This window comes from Lissotriton helveticus, chromosome 6 (genome assembly GCF_964261635.1).
Source record: "Lissotriton helveticus chromosome 6, aLisHel1.1, whole genome shotgun sequence".
NCBI classification, from domain to species: Eukaryota; Metazoa; Chordata; class Amphibia; order Caudata; family Salamandridae; genus Lissotriton; species Lissotriton helveticus.
In genome coordinates this window covers 603,393,777-603,414,614 of record NC_136067.1, presented here as the reverse complement: position 1 = coordinate 603,414,614, position 20,838 = coordinate 603,393,777, and the positions used below count along the sequence as shown (strand labels likewise).

Sequence of the window (20,838 nt, the reverse complement as noted above, 5' to 3'; positions counted from 1 at the left end):
CTGACACACGTATAGAAACGCACACACAGACAGAGACACACATAGAAACATAGATGCACATACAGAGAAGAGACGTACTTACATAGACAATGCACATATAGAGACACACACACAGAGATAGAGACGCACACACAGAAAAGTACACACAGATAGAGACACGCACACCGAGACAGAGATGTGCACCGAGAGACAGAAACATGCACATAGAGATGCACACACAGACACATATACAGAAAGGCGCACACAGCAAAAAACACACGCAGACAGAGATATGCACACAAGACAGAGACATGCACACAGACACAGAAACGCACACACAGAGACAGAGGCGTATACATAAAGAGAGACGTACACACAGAGAAAGACACACACACACAGACTGAGACACACAGAGATACACAGACACACAGATACAGACACACAGACTGATAGTTTGGTAACTAAATGGGCTATAGCATCCACTACAGGGGCTTATGCTTAACCTTACGTTTACAGTTGTTTTTAACTGAATCCCCTCCCCTTACTGACCTTTATCCCACAGGTGTGGATATGTTGCCCCTCTGTGTTTAAATACAGTACAAGGCAATAAAATATATTTAACTGCTCTGGTGTTTATGTTTGAGCGATGTGCTTTGATGTTAATGCACATTTTGCGAAGTGCTTCAAATGGTGTCTTTCAGTTGGGCAGTATCAGCGATACTCCAGATGAAACAAGTACTGAGGCTTTAAAGCCACTGCCGCTTTTATAGCTTCAATGGGACAGCTAGTGCCATATATTCTGGGGAGGAAGTATCGGGAGATGCGGAGCGCCTACCCGACTTCAATGCAGGGAAAGGGGGCTGGCATTTCTAAGGAGCACAGCAATGTCATTGATAAGGCAAGCACTGCCAGCGGTTGAGCTCACATCAGGTACATACACTGCGAATTCTCCATTGAAAGCACTGGAGAAAGGGACCGGGAGACAGCAGAAGCCTGCAGGGGCAAAGAGCCCCCTCCCCTGCAGCTGCAACGTCCAGGGAGGTCGGGCGGGCGGGCAGAGGGGAGTGAAGCAACAGGGTGTCACGTGGCTCGTAAGGAATGCAAACAATGCCGTGACTCTTCCAGCTTCTTTCTGTAGAGTAGTAAATCAGTTTTCTTTCCATAAACCTAAAACGTGGAAAATGTGTTACATTGTTGCTGACAATGTCATTTAAGTCTTGGCGACACTCTAGCATGTATTAATTTTGCATAAATCTCACAGTTTAATTCATATTAACTGTGAATATTTTAGGGGCTATTAAACTAATACAAAATCTCTTGCAAGAGAAAACAAGCACGACTATATTCATATGTTCCGCGGAAAAGAAGAGGCGCCTTAATCGATCTCAGCATAACTGCCACTGACATTTTCAGCCAGTTCCATTGTATGATATGCACGTTTTATTAGAAAAAAACAGCTTTCAGATGAGCAGAAAATAGAAAGTGTACAGCCGAGAAGGAGGGGACGCTAGTCAGTTTGAAATGGGAGAATGCGGCGGAGGAGGGTTAATTCAATCTTGAAGTTAATTCAGCCCAATGGCAAAGCTCAGAGAAAACAGCAATGAATTATGCGCCTGTCGCGGGGAAGGTAATTTATTGCTGGAAACTGAATATAGGATGTCTTGTACATACTAATTCAGTGCACCCATAAAAAATTTATTAGCTCTTTATGCAATAAAACACACCTCCTGCACCCCTCAGCATTCTGGAACCTGCCGCACTGGAGGTTAATGGAGTCATGTCTCTGTGCTGTAGTTTTCTGAATGCTCGACTGTAATACAGTACAAGTGATATAATCATGTAATAGTAGTGTCGGGAGGATTTGTACATGTAATGCAAGTGGTGTAATGCTGTCATGCTTCCTGAACGCGTTACTGTACTGTAAACGAAGCGATGCATTAAAGTTACCTTGGAGCCAAATGTATTTATACAATGCTGCTTTATATTTTTTGACTTGGCGAAGTGTTAATATCACATGCATTGTGGAAAGGGATGCTTGCCTGGTAAGTGCAGGGAAATGCCACAACATCTTCCTAAACTACAACAAGCAGCACTGAAAGCGATCGCTTTCACGATCGCTATTGTAAAACGAGACCTAAAAAAACAAAAAACCACCCGCGAGTGGTGTGTTCGCGCGCGTCACTGCGTGCATATGTTTTTAATTATCGCACCCGTGTTTGAGCACGATAATTGAAAACATGGGCTTTGGTGCGGGTAACCGACACCAATAGGCCATGGGCGGAGCTACGCGACCACCCATGGCCTATTGCGTGTTGTTAGAAAACAGCACGCACGCAAAGCCCAATCAAAATGGACCTAGGAAATTAACACGCACGAGCGTGTGGAATTTCCAGGTCCAAATCTAAAAACCCATACAAAACGGCTCGCCTGCGCGACACTGCTGCGCAGTGCATCACGAGGGCTCCCCCTAAAAAGGATAAAGTCTTCCAGGAGCTCACAATACCTGTTACAGTATTACCTCCCACATCTTCACAGTAACACCTTAGTTAACCCCTTAAGGCAATAGTTCCGTAGTGATACCTCTCAATACCTCTCGTAGTAACACTTCACAACTCCTCCAACCCCAACTTCACAGTAACACAACGCCAATAGCAGCAAGACTAACACCTTATCAAATGTTATATAAATTACAACATTTTCATGTCTCTTAATCACCCTGGTCTCCTACAAAATAACACTATCCCAGTTAGTCTCACAGTCATGTGTCCCATATTTTTTCAAACCCTTCCCCCCAATAGCAAATATGTCTGTCTGCAGCTTTATACTCTTCTGAATGCACTGTCTGATGCTTTCTCTTCCTGCTAATTTCCTTATGCAGGATGTCATTCTCTCTCATGCCTCTCCTCCAGAAGCTTTCTTCCTGTCGGCTGTCTCTGTGCAGTTTTTCCTTGAACCTAGCCTATCCTCTTGCAGCTTTCTTTTCTCCTGCCCAATTCTCCTCCTGCAGTCACTCATTCTCCACTTTGTTTATCACTCACCTCCTGTCCTATTCTACAGCTCTCTTTTTCATGTAATTTCATTCCAACTAATTCCTTTCAACTAGCATCTTTCCCTTCGCCCTTTTGCATATGTGTCTGTAACTCTGTTTCAGTAGACAATCCGTGGTAACAAATACTGCCACTGTCTATCATAGTATACATTGCGGTGAGATAATGGATATGCCAATACGTCCAGTTTGGGTCTTTGATGTTTAGCAAGTAGTGAAGTCAAACAGTCGAGGATTGCTCATGATGGTTGTAGGAAAGAACATCACATTACACAGTTAGTCCAAGTCTAAACTGCTTACTAATATAGATACATTGCCCACCTGCTATTAATTTCTTATATTTGAATCCCTCCTTGCTACACCTCTAGGGATAAGAATTCTGTTAAATAAGTAAACTGGTTGCCATGTGGAGCACTAAAACTGCACCTGAGCTTTATTTGTGATTTAACCATAATTGCTGGGGGTCAATTTAATCTACGGTCATCTGTTTGAGAGACACATGGAGGGATATTCCAGGATCACTGCCACTGTATACTGTAGCATTTTGCTAGTGGACAACAGCAACTTGTGTGTTGAGATATTTTTGCATGCCTCATTTCTGAAAATCCTTAATATTATCAAAAAATGTGCAATAAATATATTTATGATTGATCTGCAAGTAGATATGGCTGCTCTGTTGAGAGAGGATATTGTCTACTGGGAGCTTTTGCTGGGAAGAGCTTCAGACATTTGTTTTCACCTACCTAGAGCAGTTGAGGTGCTGGTGTCATTTCTTCTGGCTTGTCTTCCTTGTATCCTTATTTCAAGTTGTACTTACCTAGTAACTTGATGTAAAAAATGTGTACTACCACTCTCCATATGCTGGAGAACCCATTGAATGGTTAGGTCACCGAGTGCAATACTTTAGGCTCACTGCTACGTTCCCATTTGTCTCTAACGTTGATTGGGCGCAGTTTGGGTTTCCAAACATTCAGTGTTTGTAACTATCCCTAGGTGAAGCTGTAAGGGTCAACAAGTGCCTCATAGGTAACTAATGGAAAAACACTATTCAAATAAACAAGTACAACTACAGTGATTCCCAACAAGCGAAGAGGTTCTATATGTAATAACTGTTTTAGTATAAGTGACATAGCTGCGTAGTGTTCTTCATTACATAGTGGAATACCATACAGAGTCACTCTAATTGATTTATTGAAGTGGGGACACTTATTTTCCTTTCAGGTATTAGTCTGGGCAGACAATAATGTAAATAACTGATGAAACCCGCTGCCCACAGAACTCAGTGGGCCCACCTCATTAAGGGGCTCATTAGGATGGCGGTTTTTCCGCATCCTCTGGGCCGGCGGAATCCACCGCCGGCCCGGAGGATGCGGAAAAACCGCAGCGGACCCACCAAAGACCCACCGCCACATTAGGATGGCTGGTGGGTCCTGGTTTCCGTCCGCAGCTTTTCCGCCGCGGTTGGCTTACAACCGCGGCGGAAAAGCTGTAATATGGTGACGGTGTCTCTCAGACACCGTCCACCATATTAGGATGCACAGAAAGAAATGCTTTTACACGGTGGATATTCCGCCGTGTAAAAGCATACGGAGCTTCACTGCGGGGGCCCGTTGCGGGCCCCCTTGGTGAAGGGGCTTGGGGGGTGCACGTGGGGGGTACCTATGGTACCCCCCTGCATATGTATGCAGCAAGCGGCAGGCACCACGCGGTGCCTGCTGCTTGCTGCATACATATGCAATGTATGCTTTTTTAACATTGGGGCGGGTGCAGCTTGAAGCTGCACCCACCGCAATGTTAAATATCCAGGATGTGACCGCCAGGGTGGCGGTCACATCCTAATTTGCACGGAGGGACCGCCGCAGCCCATGCGGACGGTCCCTCCTACTCTAGGGTGGCGGACGGACGCAAGTCCGTCCGCCATCCTAATGAGCCCCTAAATGTGGACCCTAAGACCGCTTAACTATTCAGAGTGAACATATTGGGAAGAAAGCTAGCCAGCTCCAGGTTCAAGGCTTATCTTGAAACATAAATGCTTTGATTTGATATTAGATTTGAAAAGAGGATATATCTGTCTCTTGTACTGAAGTAATACTAAGGTTGTCCCTTCTTTCAGTGCTCACTTTAAATGCAAGTATCTTGTGACAGGCTAGAATGCTTGTGGTATAGCCCTTACTTTTTGTTTCACACTTTCAGGAAGTTGTCGGCCAGAGCATAACAGATGGCTACCTTGTATTCTATCCATTGGAAAGTGGAGGTATGTTGTTCGGATTGCTTTTGATTTTCATCATCTTTCTTCTAACAAAAAAGATCCATTTGCTGCACCTGATTGCAATGTTATGATGATTTTGTTTAACATACTGCAGTTATTATCATATATGTTTACCAAACTAATGAAGCTACATGTTATTGATGGACACTTATCTATTTATTTTTTAGAAAATTGGTTTGATATTCCACAAAGTCTACTTCGTGGGAACAATGTTTCCAATACATGGATTTGGTTGGAGTCGAACATAAGGTAAAATAATGTTTCATCTTATTAAAACTAGTTCTATTAGTTTTCTTGGTTAAAATCAACCTGAGCCTACTTTTAGTTTGTAATATTGGCATGAAGCAGACATGCACTCTTTAATAAACGTGTTTCTTTGAGACACTGGGTAATTTTGTTGGGCGTTTACGTGCACATTTGATGCTTAAGCTGAGGTCAGATGTTAGAGCTCAGATGTATAAATAACTGATCAGAAATACTGGTTGAAATGTTTCGATCAGTTTTTGTGCAACAAGCAAAACATTTTATGACTAATGGGTCGGTTCTTAAAATTCACAATTGTGTTAGGTCATAATTCGACCTTGCTCATGAATATTAATGAGGTAGGTCAGCAGGCTACCATGTTTGTGATTACATTATAATGAAGCAAACTTTTTTTTTAAATGCAGCCCATTTTCCTTATTTAATACAGAGCTGTGTTTAACCCCTTAACTGCTGATAATTTTCCACCCCAGTGCTGAGCTCTTTTTTTTGGTCGAAGCCTACCAGACAGACAAGCTGCCTGGTTTGCTAATGATGCCTTAGGGACATTCAGAAAGTTTCCATGGAAATGCGTTCTGCCCATTGCTTGCCATGGGCTTTGTGGTTTGCAACTCACATTTGCTTGCATTATATTTGGTGGCACAGAATATTTTAGACTCTTCAGCTTTAGTTTGTCCCTTTCGTTTCCCAAAACCGATTCACTCTATTCTTCCACCAGTGCTAGATTTCTGTAAACAGGACTTTAAATCTACATCTTTTCTTGTCACATTTTCTGTACATTCAAAGACAGAGGTCGAAGGTCAGGCTCTGTCTTACAGGGAGCTTGGTGTTTACCTTTCCTCATCTGACTTCAAAGTGCGAGGATTTATGTGACTAGCATGCTGACTGCTGTGGGTGTGCTTGAGGAGGGTTGTACAATCGTATTTGTTTTCTAGCACACAACAAAATGTAAATGTCTGTAAATTAACTGCAGAAATTTCAGAATATATCAGAATTAGAAAATCACAAATGAAGCACATTTTTTGGTAATTCCAAAGTTTGGGGAAAACAAATATTTTACTAAGATAAAAAAAATCAATATAATCGTTGATGACATTTCCCCACATTATTGTTTGTGCACTGTATACTTTTATCAGTAAAACTGTATGTCTGTGCAAATGTAATGGTCATTTCAATTGAAGATGCGTGGTCTGTAAGGGCAGTGCACTACCCCATCATGCATACTTTACTTTACCTCACTACACTCTACTCTGCATCACTTCTCACCACTGCAGTCTACTCTGCACCACTCCACTCTATGCCACTTTACTCATCGCCTCTCTACTCCACACCACTCTACAGCAATGCATTCTACCTAACACTTTTCTACTATGCATCACTGCACTCTTCACCTCGGTACTCTACACCACACCACTCGTCCCCATTCCACTCTATGCCACTCCACTTTGCAACACTACACTCTATGACGCTGCACTTAACACCAATGTACTCTGCTCTGTACCACTCCAGTCTGCACCATTGCACTTTGTAGCAATCCACTCTATGCCACTCTAATCTACTCTGCACTCTACACCCCTCTACTCTACACCAATGTACTCTACTTTGCACCACAGTAGCGGCTGCTACTGGATGGGGATGGTAAAGTGGGGGGGTTAGCCAACCGGCTGCCATCATTCCTGTGTCCTCTTCTGTCTTTATTTCTGCAGTCTGGCCGGCAGCAGGAATCACCCGTCACACAGGCTCCTCTGAGCCAATAACAAGGCTGCAATGCAGTGTTGTGATTGGTCTGAGCGCCGTAGAGCGGCGCTCCGACTGGAACAGGGAGCATCTGCGTGATCCTGATCAGGCTGTGTTAAACAGCATGATAGAAACATGCAAAGCACGTATGAAGTGTTTGGTCAGCCCAAGAGGGCAAACCACTACTCCCCTGGTCAGCCCCACACTGCAAATAGGCCACTGACTGCATGCAATAGGAAAAATAAAAAGACAATAATGATGCGTTATTGTCATTTCCTTTTTCCTTTTTGTGCAGTCGGGCCACGCTCCTCCGCCTTTGTGGAGGAGCCGCCTCTGGCGCTCCACTCCCCTCTACTCTGAAACAATCTACGGTACGCCGATGCAGTCAGCGCCACTGCCCTCAATGCCACTGCACTCTTTGCCACTCCACTCTGTGGCACTCCTCTGAGCACCACCCTAGACTACACTGCTCCACTCCACTCTATGCCACTGCATCCTGCTCTGCACCACTGCACTGTACACCAATGCACTACTGTACTCTACGCAAGTCTACTGTGCACCATTCTTTGCCTCTGAACTCCATGACAATGTACTTTACACTACTCTACTATACACCATTGCACTCTATGACATTGTACTCTGCAACACTGCACTTTCTGCAACTGAACTGTACACCACTGCACTCTACTTTGAACCACTCCACACCACTCTATGCCAATGCACTCGACTCCATGACACTTTGCATCACTCCACTCTATGGTACTGCACTCTACCCTGCACCGCCCCACTGCACTCTGCACCACTCTACTCTGTACCACTTCACTGTACTCCACTCTACTCTGTAACACTGCAGTTTATGCCACTGCACTCTACTCTGCACCACTCTACACTATGCCAATGTACTGTACATCAATACAATCCACACCAGTCTACTCTGCATTGCTCCTTTCTATGCCACTCTAAACCAAGCCTCTCAAAGCCACTGTAACCTACTCTGCACCGCTACACTCTACGACACTGCATTCTATGACACTGCACTCCACAACACTGCACTCTGTCACTGCACTCTTTGCCACTGCACTCCACTCTGAAACAATTTACTCTGCACTCTACATGACTCTATTCCACTCTGCGCCAATATACTCTATGCCACTCCACTCTACGTCACTGAAACCTACCCCATGCCACCCCACACCACCCTATTCTACACATCTGTGCTCTAAATCACTGTACTCAATCAATCAATCAAGCAATCATTTGTAGAGCACACTACTCACCAGTAAGGGTCTCAAGGCGCTGGGGGGCGGGTGGTGCTGCTACTGCTTGAACAGCCAGGTCTTGAGTAGCCTCAAGACCTCAGAAGGTCTTCGGCCTGCTGCAGGAGGATGGGGAGGGTGTTCCAGGACTTGGCAGAGAGGTAGGAGAACGATCGGCCGCCGGTGGTCCTTCTTCGGATGCGGGGGACGGTGGTGAGGGTGAGGTTTGTGGAGCGGAGCTGGCGATTTGGGGTGTAGAAGGTGAGACGTCTGTTGAGGTAGGTTGGTCCGGTGTTGTGGAGTGCCTTCCTTGTGCGCGTGTGTGAGGAGCTTGAAGGTGATCCTCTTGTTGATGGGAAGTCAGTGCAGGTGTCTTAGGTGGGGTGTGATGTGGTTGTGGAGAGGGATGTCGAGGATCAGGCGTGCGGAGGCGTTCTGTATGTGTTGCAGTCGTTTCAGTAGTTTGGCCGGGGCTCCAGCGTAGAGGGTGTTTCCGTTGTCCAGCCTGCTGCTGACGAGTGCCTGGATGACCGTTTTTCTTGTGTCAGTGGGAATCTACCTGTAGATCTTTCAGAGCATGCAGAGGGTGTTGAAGCAGGAGGATGAGATGGCGTTGACTTGCTTGGTCATGGAGAGTGTTGAGTCGAGGATGAATCCCATGTTGCGTGCATGGTCAGTGGGTGTCGGAGCTGCACCCAGGGCAGTCGGCCACCGGGAGTCGTCCCAGGTTGAGGGGGTGGAGCTAAGTATGAGGACCTGGTCTTGTCAGAGTTCAGTCTCAGATGGCTGTTCTTCATCCATTTGGCGACGGCTTTCATTCCTTCATGGAGGTTGGTTTTGGCAGTGCGAGGATCTTTAGTGAGGGAGAGGATCAACTGTGTGTCGTTGGCGTAGGAGATGATGTTGAGGTCGAGCAGTCTGGCAACTCGGGCGAGCGGGCCCATGTAGATGTTGAACAGAGTCAGGCTGAGGGATGATCCTTGGGGTATGCCACAGATGATCTTGGAGGGTTGGGTACGGAAGGGGGAAGGCGGACTCTCTGGGTTCTGTTGGAGAGGAAGGAGGTGGTCCAGTCCAGTGCTTTGCCGTAGATTCTTGCGTCGTGGAGGCGAGTGCGTAGGGTGCGGTGGCAGACCGTGTCGAAAGTGGCTGAGAGGTCCAGGAGGATGAGGGCCGCGGTCTCGCCATTGTCCAGTAGGGCCCTGATGTCATCAGTGGGAGAGATGAGGGCTGTTTCGATGCTGTAGTTGCTGCGGATCCTGGACTGGGATGGGTCCAGGATGTTGTTCTCCTCGAGGTAGTTGGTCAGCTGTTTGTTGACGGTCTTCTCGATGACCTTCACCGGGAACGGGAGCAGGGAGATGGGCCAGAAGTTCTTGAGGTCCCTTGGGTCTGCCTTGGGTTTCTTGAGCAGGGCGTTGATTTCGGCATGCTTCCCGCTCTCTGGGAAGGTTGCGGTCTCGAAGGAGATGTTGATGGCTTTGCAGAGTTGGGGTGCGATGGTGGTGCTGGCTTTGTTGAAGATGTGGTGAGGGCATGGGTCTGACGGGGAGCTGGAGTGGATGGTGCTCATGATTTTGATACTGTTGTCATCGTTGATGTTTGTCCATGAGAGGAGGGGGTCGCTGTAGGGGGTGGCCGTGGGGTCCGGGGTGTCGTCAGATGCCGTGGTGGTCTGGTTGTCGAAGCTGTCGTGGATGTCTGTGATCTTGCGGTGAAAGGAGGCAAGGGAGTTGCACAGGTCTTGCGATGGTGGGATGCCGTTGGTGTTGGCACTGGGGTTGGAGAGTTCCTTCACAATGTTGAAGAGCTCTTTGCTGTTGTGTGCGTTGTTGTCGAGGCGGTCCTTGAAGGTGGTCTTTTTGGCGGATCTGATGAGATGATGGTGTTGGCGCATGGCGTTCTTGTGGGCTGCTTGGTTCTCCGGTGTCTGTTCGTGGCGTCATTTCTTCTCCAATATTTGGCATTATTTGTTTGGAGTTCTGGAGGTCCGGGGTGAACCAGCTGGCGTTCCTGTTGGTGCATCTACTGGAGGGATTCTTGACCGGGGCGAGGGTGTTGGTGCAGTTGCAGTTAGCATCCGAGGTTGCTGGCGGCGGAGTCAGGGTCGGTGGGGTCGGCGGTGGGCTCCGGGTGAGAGTGGTGGTTAGCTGGTCTTCAGTGATTTTGTTCCAGCAGCAGCGGGGGATCTGTTGGGTGCGGTGGTGCGTGGTGGGTTTCCAGAAGGTGAAGTGGATGCAGCGGTGGTCGGTCCAGTGGAGTTCGGAGGTGTGGTTGAAGGAGACATGGGAGCTTGCAGAGAAGATGGGATCCAGCGTCTGGTGGTAGAGTGGGTGGGCCCCATCACGAGCTGTCTTAGTCTGAGGTTGTCAATCAGGGTGATGGAGTTGGTGTCGTTGTTGTCATCGAGGTGGAAGTTCAGGTCTCCTAGGAGGATGTAGTCCGTGGAGGGGAGGGCGTGCATGCTGAAGAAGTCGGCGATGGAGTTGCTAAACTGTGGCCGGGGTCTGGGGGGGTCTGTAGATCAGAGTTCCTCTGAGGGTGGTGTTGTGATCGGTGTGGATATGGAAGTGCAGGTGTTCAGCGGTTCTGAGGGTGTCATCGGAGTTGGTAGAGACCTTGAGGGTGGACTTGTGGATGATGGTGATTCCTCCTCCAGCTCCATTGGTGTGGTCTCTGTGGGTAATCTTGTAGCCGTCCTGGATGGCTATGGCGATGTCGGGTGCCGAGGAGTTGTTCAACCAGGTTTCTGTCAGGAAGGCGACATCCGGGGAGGATGTGTCGAGCAGGTCTCAGAGTTCGACGGCGTGTTTGCATGCGGAGCGGGTGTTCAGGAGTATGCAACAGAGGTGGTTGAGTCCTGTCCTGGTAGGCGGATTGGCGGCTCTGGTGCTGGTGATGCTGCAGTTCCGGCAGGAGAAGGGTCCTTGGATGCGCATTGGGGTGGCCTGGAAGCAGTTGTGTTCTCGTCCGGTTTTGAGTGCATGGAGGGTGCTGGCATTGTAGCGGAGTCGGGTGTCATGGCGCTCGCCGGGGCAGGTGTTCTGGCGCTGGGTGCGGTCCAGGCGCGGACGGGCGCGGACGGGCGCAGACGGGATTGCCTTAGGCCGGGCCACGCAGCAGCCACCATATAAGGGGAGGTGGGAGGTGGGAGGAAGGAGCAGCTGGGAGGCGGGAGCGGGGAGGCAAATGAGCGACGAGGGGGGTGGGGCCGCAGGGGATGCAGCAGTGGGGATACTGAGGGCAAAGCGAGCGGGGGCAGCGGACAGAAAAAGGGCACAAAAAAGGCGGGGAACAGCCACAAAAGAATACAATCACAAGCAGAGTGCAGACAGTTACCTGGAAAAAGAAAGGTTAAACACACAACAGTGCAATAGCGAAATAAACTACCAAGCAGCACAGCCACGGGACACGATCCCACAGATGAGCGGCAGCAGCGGGCTACGGGTCAGTGACGCACAGGTGGTGCTGTGCGGCGTGGGGAGCGACCTGCCTGGAGCAGGGTCAAGGGTCGCCAATCCAATCTACACCACTTTACTTAAAACCAATACACTCTATGCACTTCTCTCTACGCCAATCTACTCTGCACTACTGCACTGTAATCCACTATACTCTGCAACACTCTACTCTACACCACTGCACTCTATGCCACTTTACTCAACACCATTGTACTCTACGTCACTTTACTCTGCACCACTCTACACCACTGCACTCTACATCAATGCACTCTACTCCACTCAGCTCTACACCTCTGCACTCTTCAATACTCCACTCTTTAACACTCCACTATGCAACACTGAACTCTCTGCCACTCAACTCTACTTCCCTCTACTCTGTACCAGGCTACCCTGCTCTATTGCCCTCTGCGCCACTGCAACACTCTACTCTGCACCACTCTACTCTGTGCCACTCTACTCTGCGCCACTCTCCTCTACACATCTCTAATGCACTCTGCGCCGAAGCACTCTACGCCACTACAGTCTACACCACCACACATTATGCCACTCTAAGATACTGTGTACCACTGCACTCTACGCAACTTCACTCAATGCCTCTCTACTCAGCATCGCACTACTCTGTGCCAGTGCACTCTATCCCATCTTCTATGCACCACTGCACTCTTCATCATCTACTCCAGTCCAGGCCACTCCACTCTACTCTGCACCATTCCACTCTAAACCGCTGCAGCACTGCACTCTATGCCAATGCACCCTACACTACTACTCTATGCCACTGGCCTCTACACTTCACCACTTCACTCTACCCTGCATCACTCCACTCTACTCTGGAACAATCTACTCTACCCCACTGCACTCTGCACCACTCTACTACATTCTGCGCACTCCTACTCTATGCCCCTGCACTCTGCCCTGAACCACTCCACTCTACTCTGCACTACTACTCTTGATGCCACTTCACTCTACTCTGAAACAATATACTCTATCCCACTGCCCTCTTCACCACTGCACTGTATGCCACTCTGCACCACTGCACTCTGCCACTGGACTCTACACTACCCCCACTCTATGCCTCTACTCTACACCGCTCCAGTCTATGCCACTACGCTCTACACCACTGTACTGTAACCATTACACTCTTTCCATTGCACTCAGCACCACTTTACTCAAAAACAATGCACTCTACAGTAACTACTCTGCACCATTGCACTCTACTCCACTACACTCTAGACTGCAACTTTCTATGCCACTGAACAATACATCGATGCACGCTACAACACTCTACTCTGCAAGAAAGACTGCACTGCACCATACGCCACTGCACAACTCAACTGCATGCCACTCTACTGTACACCACACCAATGCACTCTATGCCACTACACTCTGCATCACTCCACGCCACTGTTATAAATTCAACACCACTGCCCTCTACACCACACTACTCTATGCCACTGCACCCTATGCCACTCTATGCCACACCACTCCACTCTACCCTGCACCACTCCATTCCACTCTGCACCACTCCACTCTATGCCACTTGACTCTACTCTGAAACAATCTACTCTACACCAATGCATTCTATGCCACTGTACTCTACTCCACTGCAATCTACTCTACATCTCTCTGCAGCACTCCACTCTCTGATACTCCACTCTTTGAGGCTCTACTCCATTAAACTGTACTCCACTCTATAACATTATACTCCACTCTATGTCACTCTACAACAAGACTCAACTCTACGGTGCTTACGCAACTCTCTCTTTGCCACTCCATGCCACTTTACTCCACTGTATTCTACAACACACTATTCCACTCCACTCAACTCATGCCACTTCACTATGACACTCTGTGCCACTCCACTCTTCTCTAAGCCACTCGATTCTACAACACTCTACTCCACTCAATGCCATTTCACTCTCCTGCACTACTCTACTCTATGCCACTCCACTCTACCATAAGCCACCCCACTCTACAACACTCTACTCCACTCTATGTCCTTTTTACTCTCCTACTCTACTCTACTCCACTCTACTCTACGACAATCTACTGTGCTCTACACCACTCAACTGTAAAACACTCTACTCCACTCTACGCAACACCCTCTACGCCCCTCCACTCTGCTCAACACCACTCCACGACACTCAATACCACTCCCCTCTATGACACTCTATGACACTCTGAGACTCTACTCCCTCCACAACACTTTACAACACTCTGCATCACTGCACAACACTCCATGACCCTCCACTCCATGACACTCAACTCTACTCTACACCACTGTACGCAAATCCACACCACTCCAAAAGACTCCACTCTATGATACTCCATTCCACGTCACTCTCCTTTACCCCATTAACATTGAGCCATGCTGAACAGCAGCCATGCTGGTGTACAACATGGCTAAAACAAATTGGCAAAGCCAATAGCTCTTGCATAGGCAAGAGCTATTGGCTGTGCTGATGCTTGTTTAAATTTGGGATACTTCTTGCTTGCGCCTTCATAATTTTATTTCCACATTAGGGGTCAATGCCAAATGTACATCCTATGTTATGCCAAGATCCTGGGGATTTCAATAGAACTATGGGTTTTAGATTCTCTTGTAGAGTACAGATAAGATAGTCAAAATATACCTACATTTCATTTCTGGAGGGGAAATGGGGGAAAATGTGCTGTTTATACAAGTTTATGCTTTGTTAAAAAAATTGCATCCATAAAAGGTTTTCTGTGCTAAGATAACCATCTTCTCAGCTTTCATGAACAAGCAAAGCTACTTCTATAAACATTTTTTACAAGAGATTTTGCATTTTTCTAAGAGGTAGTCCATTTTCCCTATGTTGTGTTTTTTCACCCTGCGTGATGTATCTTGTAGAAACCAGCTTGAACACCATGAGTGTTCCTATAACCTATACATTTCTGAAATTTAGGCAAAACTCTGAAGTCAACATCTTATCATTTGTACAAAAATTACGAAACAGACGACCTGACCAAGGTTCAGCACAACCATAACATAAATGTAATGAGTGTAAATCCGGTGCAGCACACTTCCCGTGCCCGTCACCACAAGGCACAAAAAAGGTCAACAGGTTTCTTCAGATGGTGGAAGGCGCACTCATTCAAATATAAGCAAAAAGTCTTCTTTAGTCCAAAATATTGTATTCTTTATTGTAGCAATTATGCCAAACAAGTTGCACAGCCAACGCGTTTCGTTTCTGGGTGGAACTTCGTCAGGGCAATTCAAATTTAAAGAAGGGTGTCCCAAAGAGTATATGAACCAGCAAAGGTAAAAATGTAGACAATCACACGCGTCCCGGATCCCTGTGCAAGGAAACGTCGTCCCAAGGTATCCCTCAATTGATAAGGATAAACTGTTTACCAAGTTGTTCCAACCCGAGTGGGAGGAGTTAGGTCGCACACAGTAATGCGCCCCTGGCACGAGGATAATCTCAGGGCTCAAGTATGTAGATCCATGCAATAAGGATAGAAAAGTATAAATGGCATTTCAAATTCAGCAACCACTTAACACGATGTACTCTCACTTAACACGATGTACTCTCGAAATTTTACGGCAGCTCCCTGCATGCAGGGAGCTGCCGTCAAATTTCGAGAGTACATTGTGTTAAATGGTTGCTGAATTTGAAGTGCCATTTATATTTGAATTGCCCTGACAAAGTTCCACCCAGAAACGAAACGCGTTGGCTGTGCAACTTGTTTGGCATAATTGCTACAATAAAGCATTAAATATTTTGGACTAAAGAAGACTTTTTGCTTATATTTGAATGAGTGCGCCTTCCACCATCCGAAGAAACTTGTTGATCTTATCATTTGTGTATATCCGTGAAAGCTTTTTATAGATATTAATTGTTGAAATAAGGAATCAATAACAATATTGCAATTGGTAACAATGTTTTCATCTGTCATTTTTCTTGTAATGATTGTGATCTACAAAACCCTTCGGTACACAAGAATATGTAACGTTTGTAGGTTTTCCACAAGCATATGAGAGGGAACAATTGAGCTGCAGCTTTTAATGATTTATCATCATGTACCGACCTTGTAGCAATTCATATAGTACAATCTAATGAATGAAAAATTGGTTTGAAGTAAACCAATGTATCCATGAAATGTGCACAAGGTAATGAGCTTATGACCTTTGTTATTTGTAAGCCTCTGAATGTGGGGTTAACCCTATTATCATGTTATTCAGTTGGCATTTTGCAAAATGCTTTTCTTGCAAACTGCCTTACATTTAGGAACCAAACATGCAGAAAAATCCAATGGGAAATCACACATGGTCTACTATTCTGTGTTGCCACACGTCTCCCGAGTTGAAAACGGCACCCTACTTGTGCGGTTGAGCCTAGCGCCTAAGATACAAAACAGCCCAAAACACACTCTGGTGATATCACATTTAACCAAGCAAAATCAATTTTTTTTTAACAGTGTTGATATCTGCTTAATCTGGGCCCAAGATTAGCCGTCTCACACAGAAATCTACCAAACCTAGACATTTTTTGAAAACTAGACACACAGGAGATTCCAAGGTGGTGTGACCAAAAACTTGCCTTTTCTCATATTTCAGTGAGAAAGTTCAGGAATTGGAGTGATCCACAAAATGGCTACCCCCTAGTGTTCCCACACTTCTTTCATTAAAAAAGGTATGTCACCTGTGTGGCTGGGCCTAGCACTTGTGGTCAAAAATGCCCCAAAACACAAAGTGGAGATATAAGAAACTCTGGGACAAAAACAACCCTATTTGTTGATGTAGGAAATGATGGAATCTTGGCCCGGGCTGTGCTGCCACCCAGATAAACCTACCAAACACAGGCGTTTCTGTACACTATACACTCAGGAGAGTCCAGATGGTATGATTTGAAAGAGTCCCATGAATTTGGCCTTGCGAACCCCAAACTTTGGAAAAAAACCTCAAATGTTCATTAGGGAAAGGTCTGGAATCTGTGGGGATCCACAGTTTTCCTATCACCCAGGATTTACCACTGGTCTCAGAATAAAATCCCTACTCCACCTGTGTGGGTGGGCCTAGCCCCCACCACAGGGAAAAACCAAAATCGCAACATTGGATGCTCAAATGCTTCTACTCATAACTAACCCTTTTGTTTTTCAATGTGGGTAGATGTGAGTTTTGGGCCTAAGCTTAGCGGCCACTTCGGGATACCTACGAAAACTCAGGTGTTCCTAAAAATGAGACACCTGAGGAAGTTCAGGGTGGTGTGACCTGTGTGGATCTTACCAGGTTTTATTTTGTTTTTGCAATCACAAAGTTCATGCAAACTTCAAACTTTGGTTGAAACACATGTTTTCCTGTGAGGGAAAGTTACAGAATTTGCAAGGAACAACAAATTGTGTGCCACCCAGCATTACCACTCCTCTCCTAATAAAAATACTTTACCACTTGTCTTGATGGGCCTAGAGCCCATGACACACAAGACCCCAGGATGCCACATGGAGACATACAAGTTAGTGGGTACTTACAAGGCATTACTATCCTGCAGTGCACTCTAACCTACCCCTTTCGCCTGGTTGTAGGGTCACCCACATGAAAAGCTTTGTGTACTTTAGTTATTTGCAAGTCTTTTACAAATACAAAAACAGTTTCTGAAGTAGAAAAGTCGTTTTGACCTTCTTAATAAGTCTGTTTGCATTTGGACGTTTTACGTGCATGCACAAATACATTTTAAAATATGTGAGAATGTATTTCTCCATTTATCATTTTAATTGAGAGCAACATTTATTTTTAGGTAATTAATCTTATAATTTCAAACCATGGTTTTAGTTTGTCAAAGTGATTGCATACTTAATTTTCAGAAAGTAATGCTCAGCCGTGGCACTAATACAGAGTCAGTCACGTGTTTGGATGTCTGTCTTGCGTGTCACCGACTGACCCAACTCTACTGTCCTTTTCAGAGGCAAATTCACATGTGACTGAGTTTTTCTGACACCAAACTGCATTTTCAGGCAGTAATATTTTGTTATATGATAAACCAACCAAATCTACCAAGGATTCAGAGCGATAGGTCTTAAATATAACCAACTCAGTTCCCCATTTTTCCCCATGCCATGTACCCACCTTCTGCCAGCCATGGCTTTGAAGCCTGCGGCAATTTCCCTCTGATTAGTAGTATTGCTTTTCCCATTAGCAGTATGGATTCAGAAATACAAGCATACTAAGTACTGTTGACTAAAATCCAGAACTGTCTAAGGATGTCACACATAAGATGCGCTGTGTGACAACCATTTAGCTTACTTCCCCCAGCACCACAAGCTTTTTTCAGAAAGAGATTAGAGAAAAGAAGTCAAAAACATAATAAAATTCAAATTGTGGCGTATCTTGTCTCGCCAATGGATAGGTTAATACGGTGAGTCGGGTTGTACAGTTCCTTTCACTCACTGATCTGAATCCTTCTCAAGACTGGTACAACGAACACATGCAGAAGAGATCTAAACCAAGTCAAAGACAGCCCACCTATAAATATTATCCTACACAATTTTCACAGTCCATTTAGTTTTTAAATATATACTACTGACCACTAATTTTCCTGAAATATCTTTGTATAGATTACAATAGCAGCTGGTATCAGATGGGGGTGATGAGACGGTGGTGGGAGGGGGAGAGGAATGTGATAAAAGAAAAGTACTTACCTTTAACCACCAGCCACCACCTCTCCTCCGTCCTTTTCATCATCCTGTCCCAGCCGATGGCATAGGTACACCTGAGCCAATCACAATCCTGCAATGCAGCGATGAGATTCGGCGCTCAGACTGGAACAGGGAGCCTGTGCATGTTCCTCACCAGGCTGTGTAATGCAGCCTGGTAGGAACATGCAAAGTGTGCATGAACTGCTTGGTGGGTCCAAGAAGGCCGGCCAAACACTTTATGCGCACATAGGGAGTACACACCACTGCTCCCCTGCTCTGACCAGCCCTGGCCCGCCACTGACTGCAATAGGGAAAATAAAATGATAATAACAATACATTATTATCATTGAATGTTTCATTTTGAGCTGTGGAGAGACGCTCCTCCACCTTAGAACCAAATTGCATGTAAAGTTGCATTTACAAAATGCACACATCTGGCTTTCCTGTTACATATGTGCTTAAGGCAGCACTTTTTCTAGATCTTCCTGAAATATTTTGAAATGTTTCCTTTGTTCTTCAGTAATTTGAAGACCTGCTTATTTTAATACTTTTTGTATCTCCCATGTAAATCAACTGCGTCGGCAGTGGTTAGCAGAGTTCCATTGAAAATGAATGTTTTCCTTTTAAAAAGAATCGGTGTATCAATGTCCTAAGTATTGACGATCGCAGGATTCGCTGATGTTAATCGAATCCAAGTAACAAACTCAGAGCTTTATTGATATGTGTTTATATCGAGTTAAACTTTGAAATCATTCTTAAAGGCCTTTCTTTTTATTGTCTAGCTCTGGAAAAAATGCCAACCTACAAGCAACGGTGCCGAAAAGTATCACCACCTGGTTCGCCAGTGCCTTTGTTATTAGTGAAGAACTTGGCTTTGGACTAACAAGTGCAACTGCTGAGGTAATAAACGCCCTGTTTACAATGGTGCTGGAATACATTTTCAGAGTGGGAGTGCTGACATCAATGTTACATCACAATTGTCGGGGTCACTAAAAATAGGGGGGGCAAAAAATGCGGTAGGGTGGACTAAATCATGCAGCAGGAAAATGCAAATTGTGAGCCGTAATGCTGCACGTTTTGTGTTAGTATTACCTTTTTCTTTTCATTTTGAAACATGTTAACATTTGCTGGGCAAAGGTTTCACCTCATTAATAACACTTTGACACCCAAATACACAAATAAGCAATAAAAAGACGACCAGACAACCTTAGTGAGGGGCCCTCCAGTATGTGATAACACATTGCAGCGTTTTAGTAACTTTTGATTAGTTTGGGCTAGAAACTATTTTTTTTATGGAATCTGCAGATTATGCTACAGATAAGGGATTATATGGCAAATGAGGCACATCCATAATTTTGCAGAAATCCCCACAGCTACATAATCACATAATCCCAGTGGCCCAGACTCAAGTTCAAAGGACTGTGAAAAATCCAAGTGTCACACAAGGAAAAAGTGTGGTAAATGCACAATGACCATTCAGCAGGAGAGTGAAATGGGTGTAGTATGTGTCCCGTGGGACGTGTAGGCGCACATTGTCGCAAATATATGACTTAAGCATGGTGTGTTAGGGTATTCCCATATATAGAGAATAGATTTTCCATTAAAGTTGCCTCTTGAAATGATCACTAAATTTGCATCAGACAAAAGGTTTTACTGCTAAATCAATATAACTCAAAATAAATTGTGTAGAAATGTGGTTTCAGCAAACATTTAGCATTTGCACACCACACGTAAAGTTTATTGATTTGTTTTGATACTAATAAAATCTTTTTTTCCACTACACTTCCCAACAAAGTGCCTCATTTTTGCTTTCCTTGCTGCTGGTATATTTTAAAATATTTGTATAGTTCATGTACAAACCTTTATAATGTGTTGTATGTTAGAAAATGTTTGAAATCCTACAACCTTTCCTTTCGCACTCCTTGTACCTCAACAAGATTGTCATTTGCGTAGCATTACAAAATCCTCTCCATTTGCAGCTAGGGGAGGAAAAGAGGACACCAATATTCTTGTTTAAAGAATAAACAGCAAATTTTCAGAAGACATGGCTGACATTTGACCTCTGTTACTGAATGCACATCAAATATGGCAAGATAACTCATTCACCTTCTAAACTCCAGCATGGTATTTTGAAGGTGCAGTAGCGCCTGGCACCCTAGACTGTTTACACTATAACAT

General features: G+C 45.5%; 1 protein-coding gene across 1 annotated transcript in view; it reads left to right on the top strand.

Moving 5' to 3' along the window:
• Positions 1-20,838, top strand: part of LOC144762795 (CD109 antigen-like) — a 628,126-nt gene that overhangs the window by 451,961 nt on the left and 155,327 nt on the right. Inside the window, exons 17-19 of the mRNA XM_078648065.1 lie at positions 5,219-5,279; positions 5,462-5,543; positions 19,443-19,560. Coding sequence (XP_078504191.1) covers positions 5,219-5,279; positions 5,462-5,543; positions 19,443-19,560 — 261 coding nt within the window. The remainder of the gene's footprint in view (positions 1-5,218; positions 5,280-5,461; positions 5,544-19,442; positions 19,561-20,838) is intronic.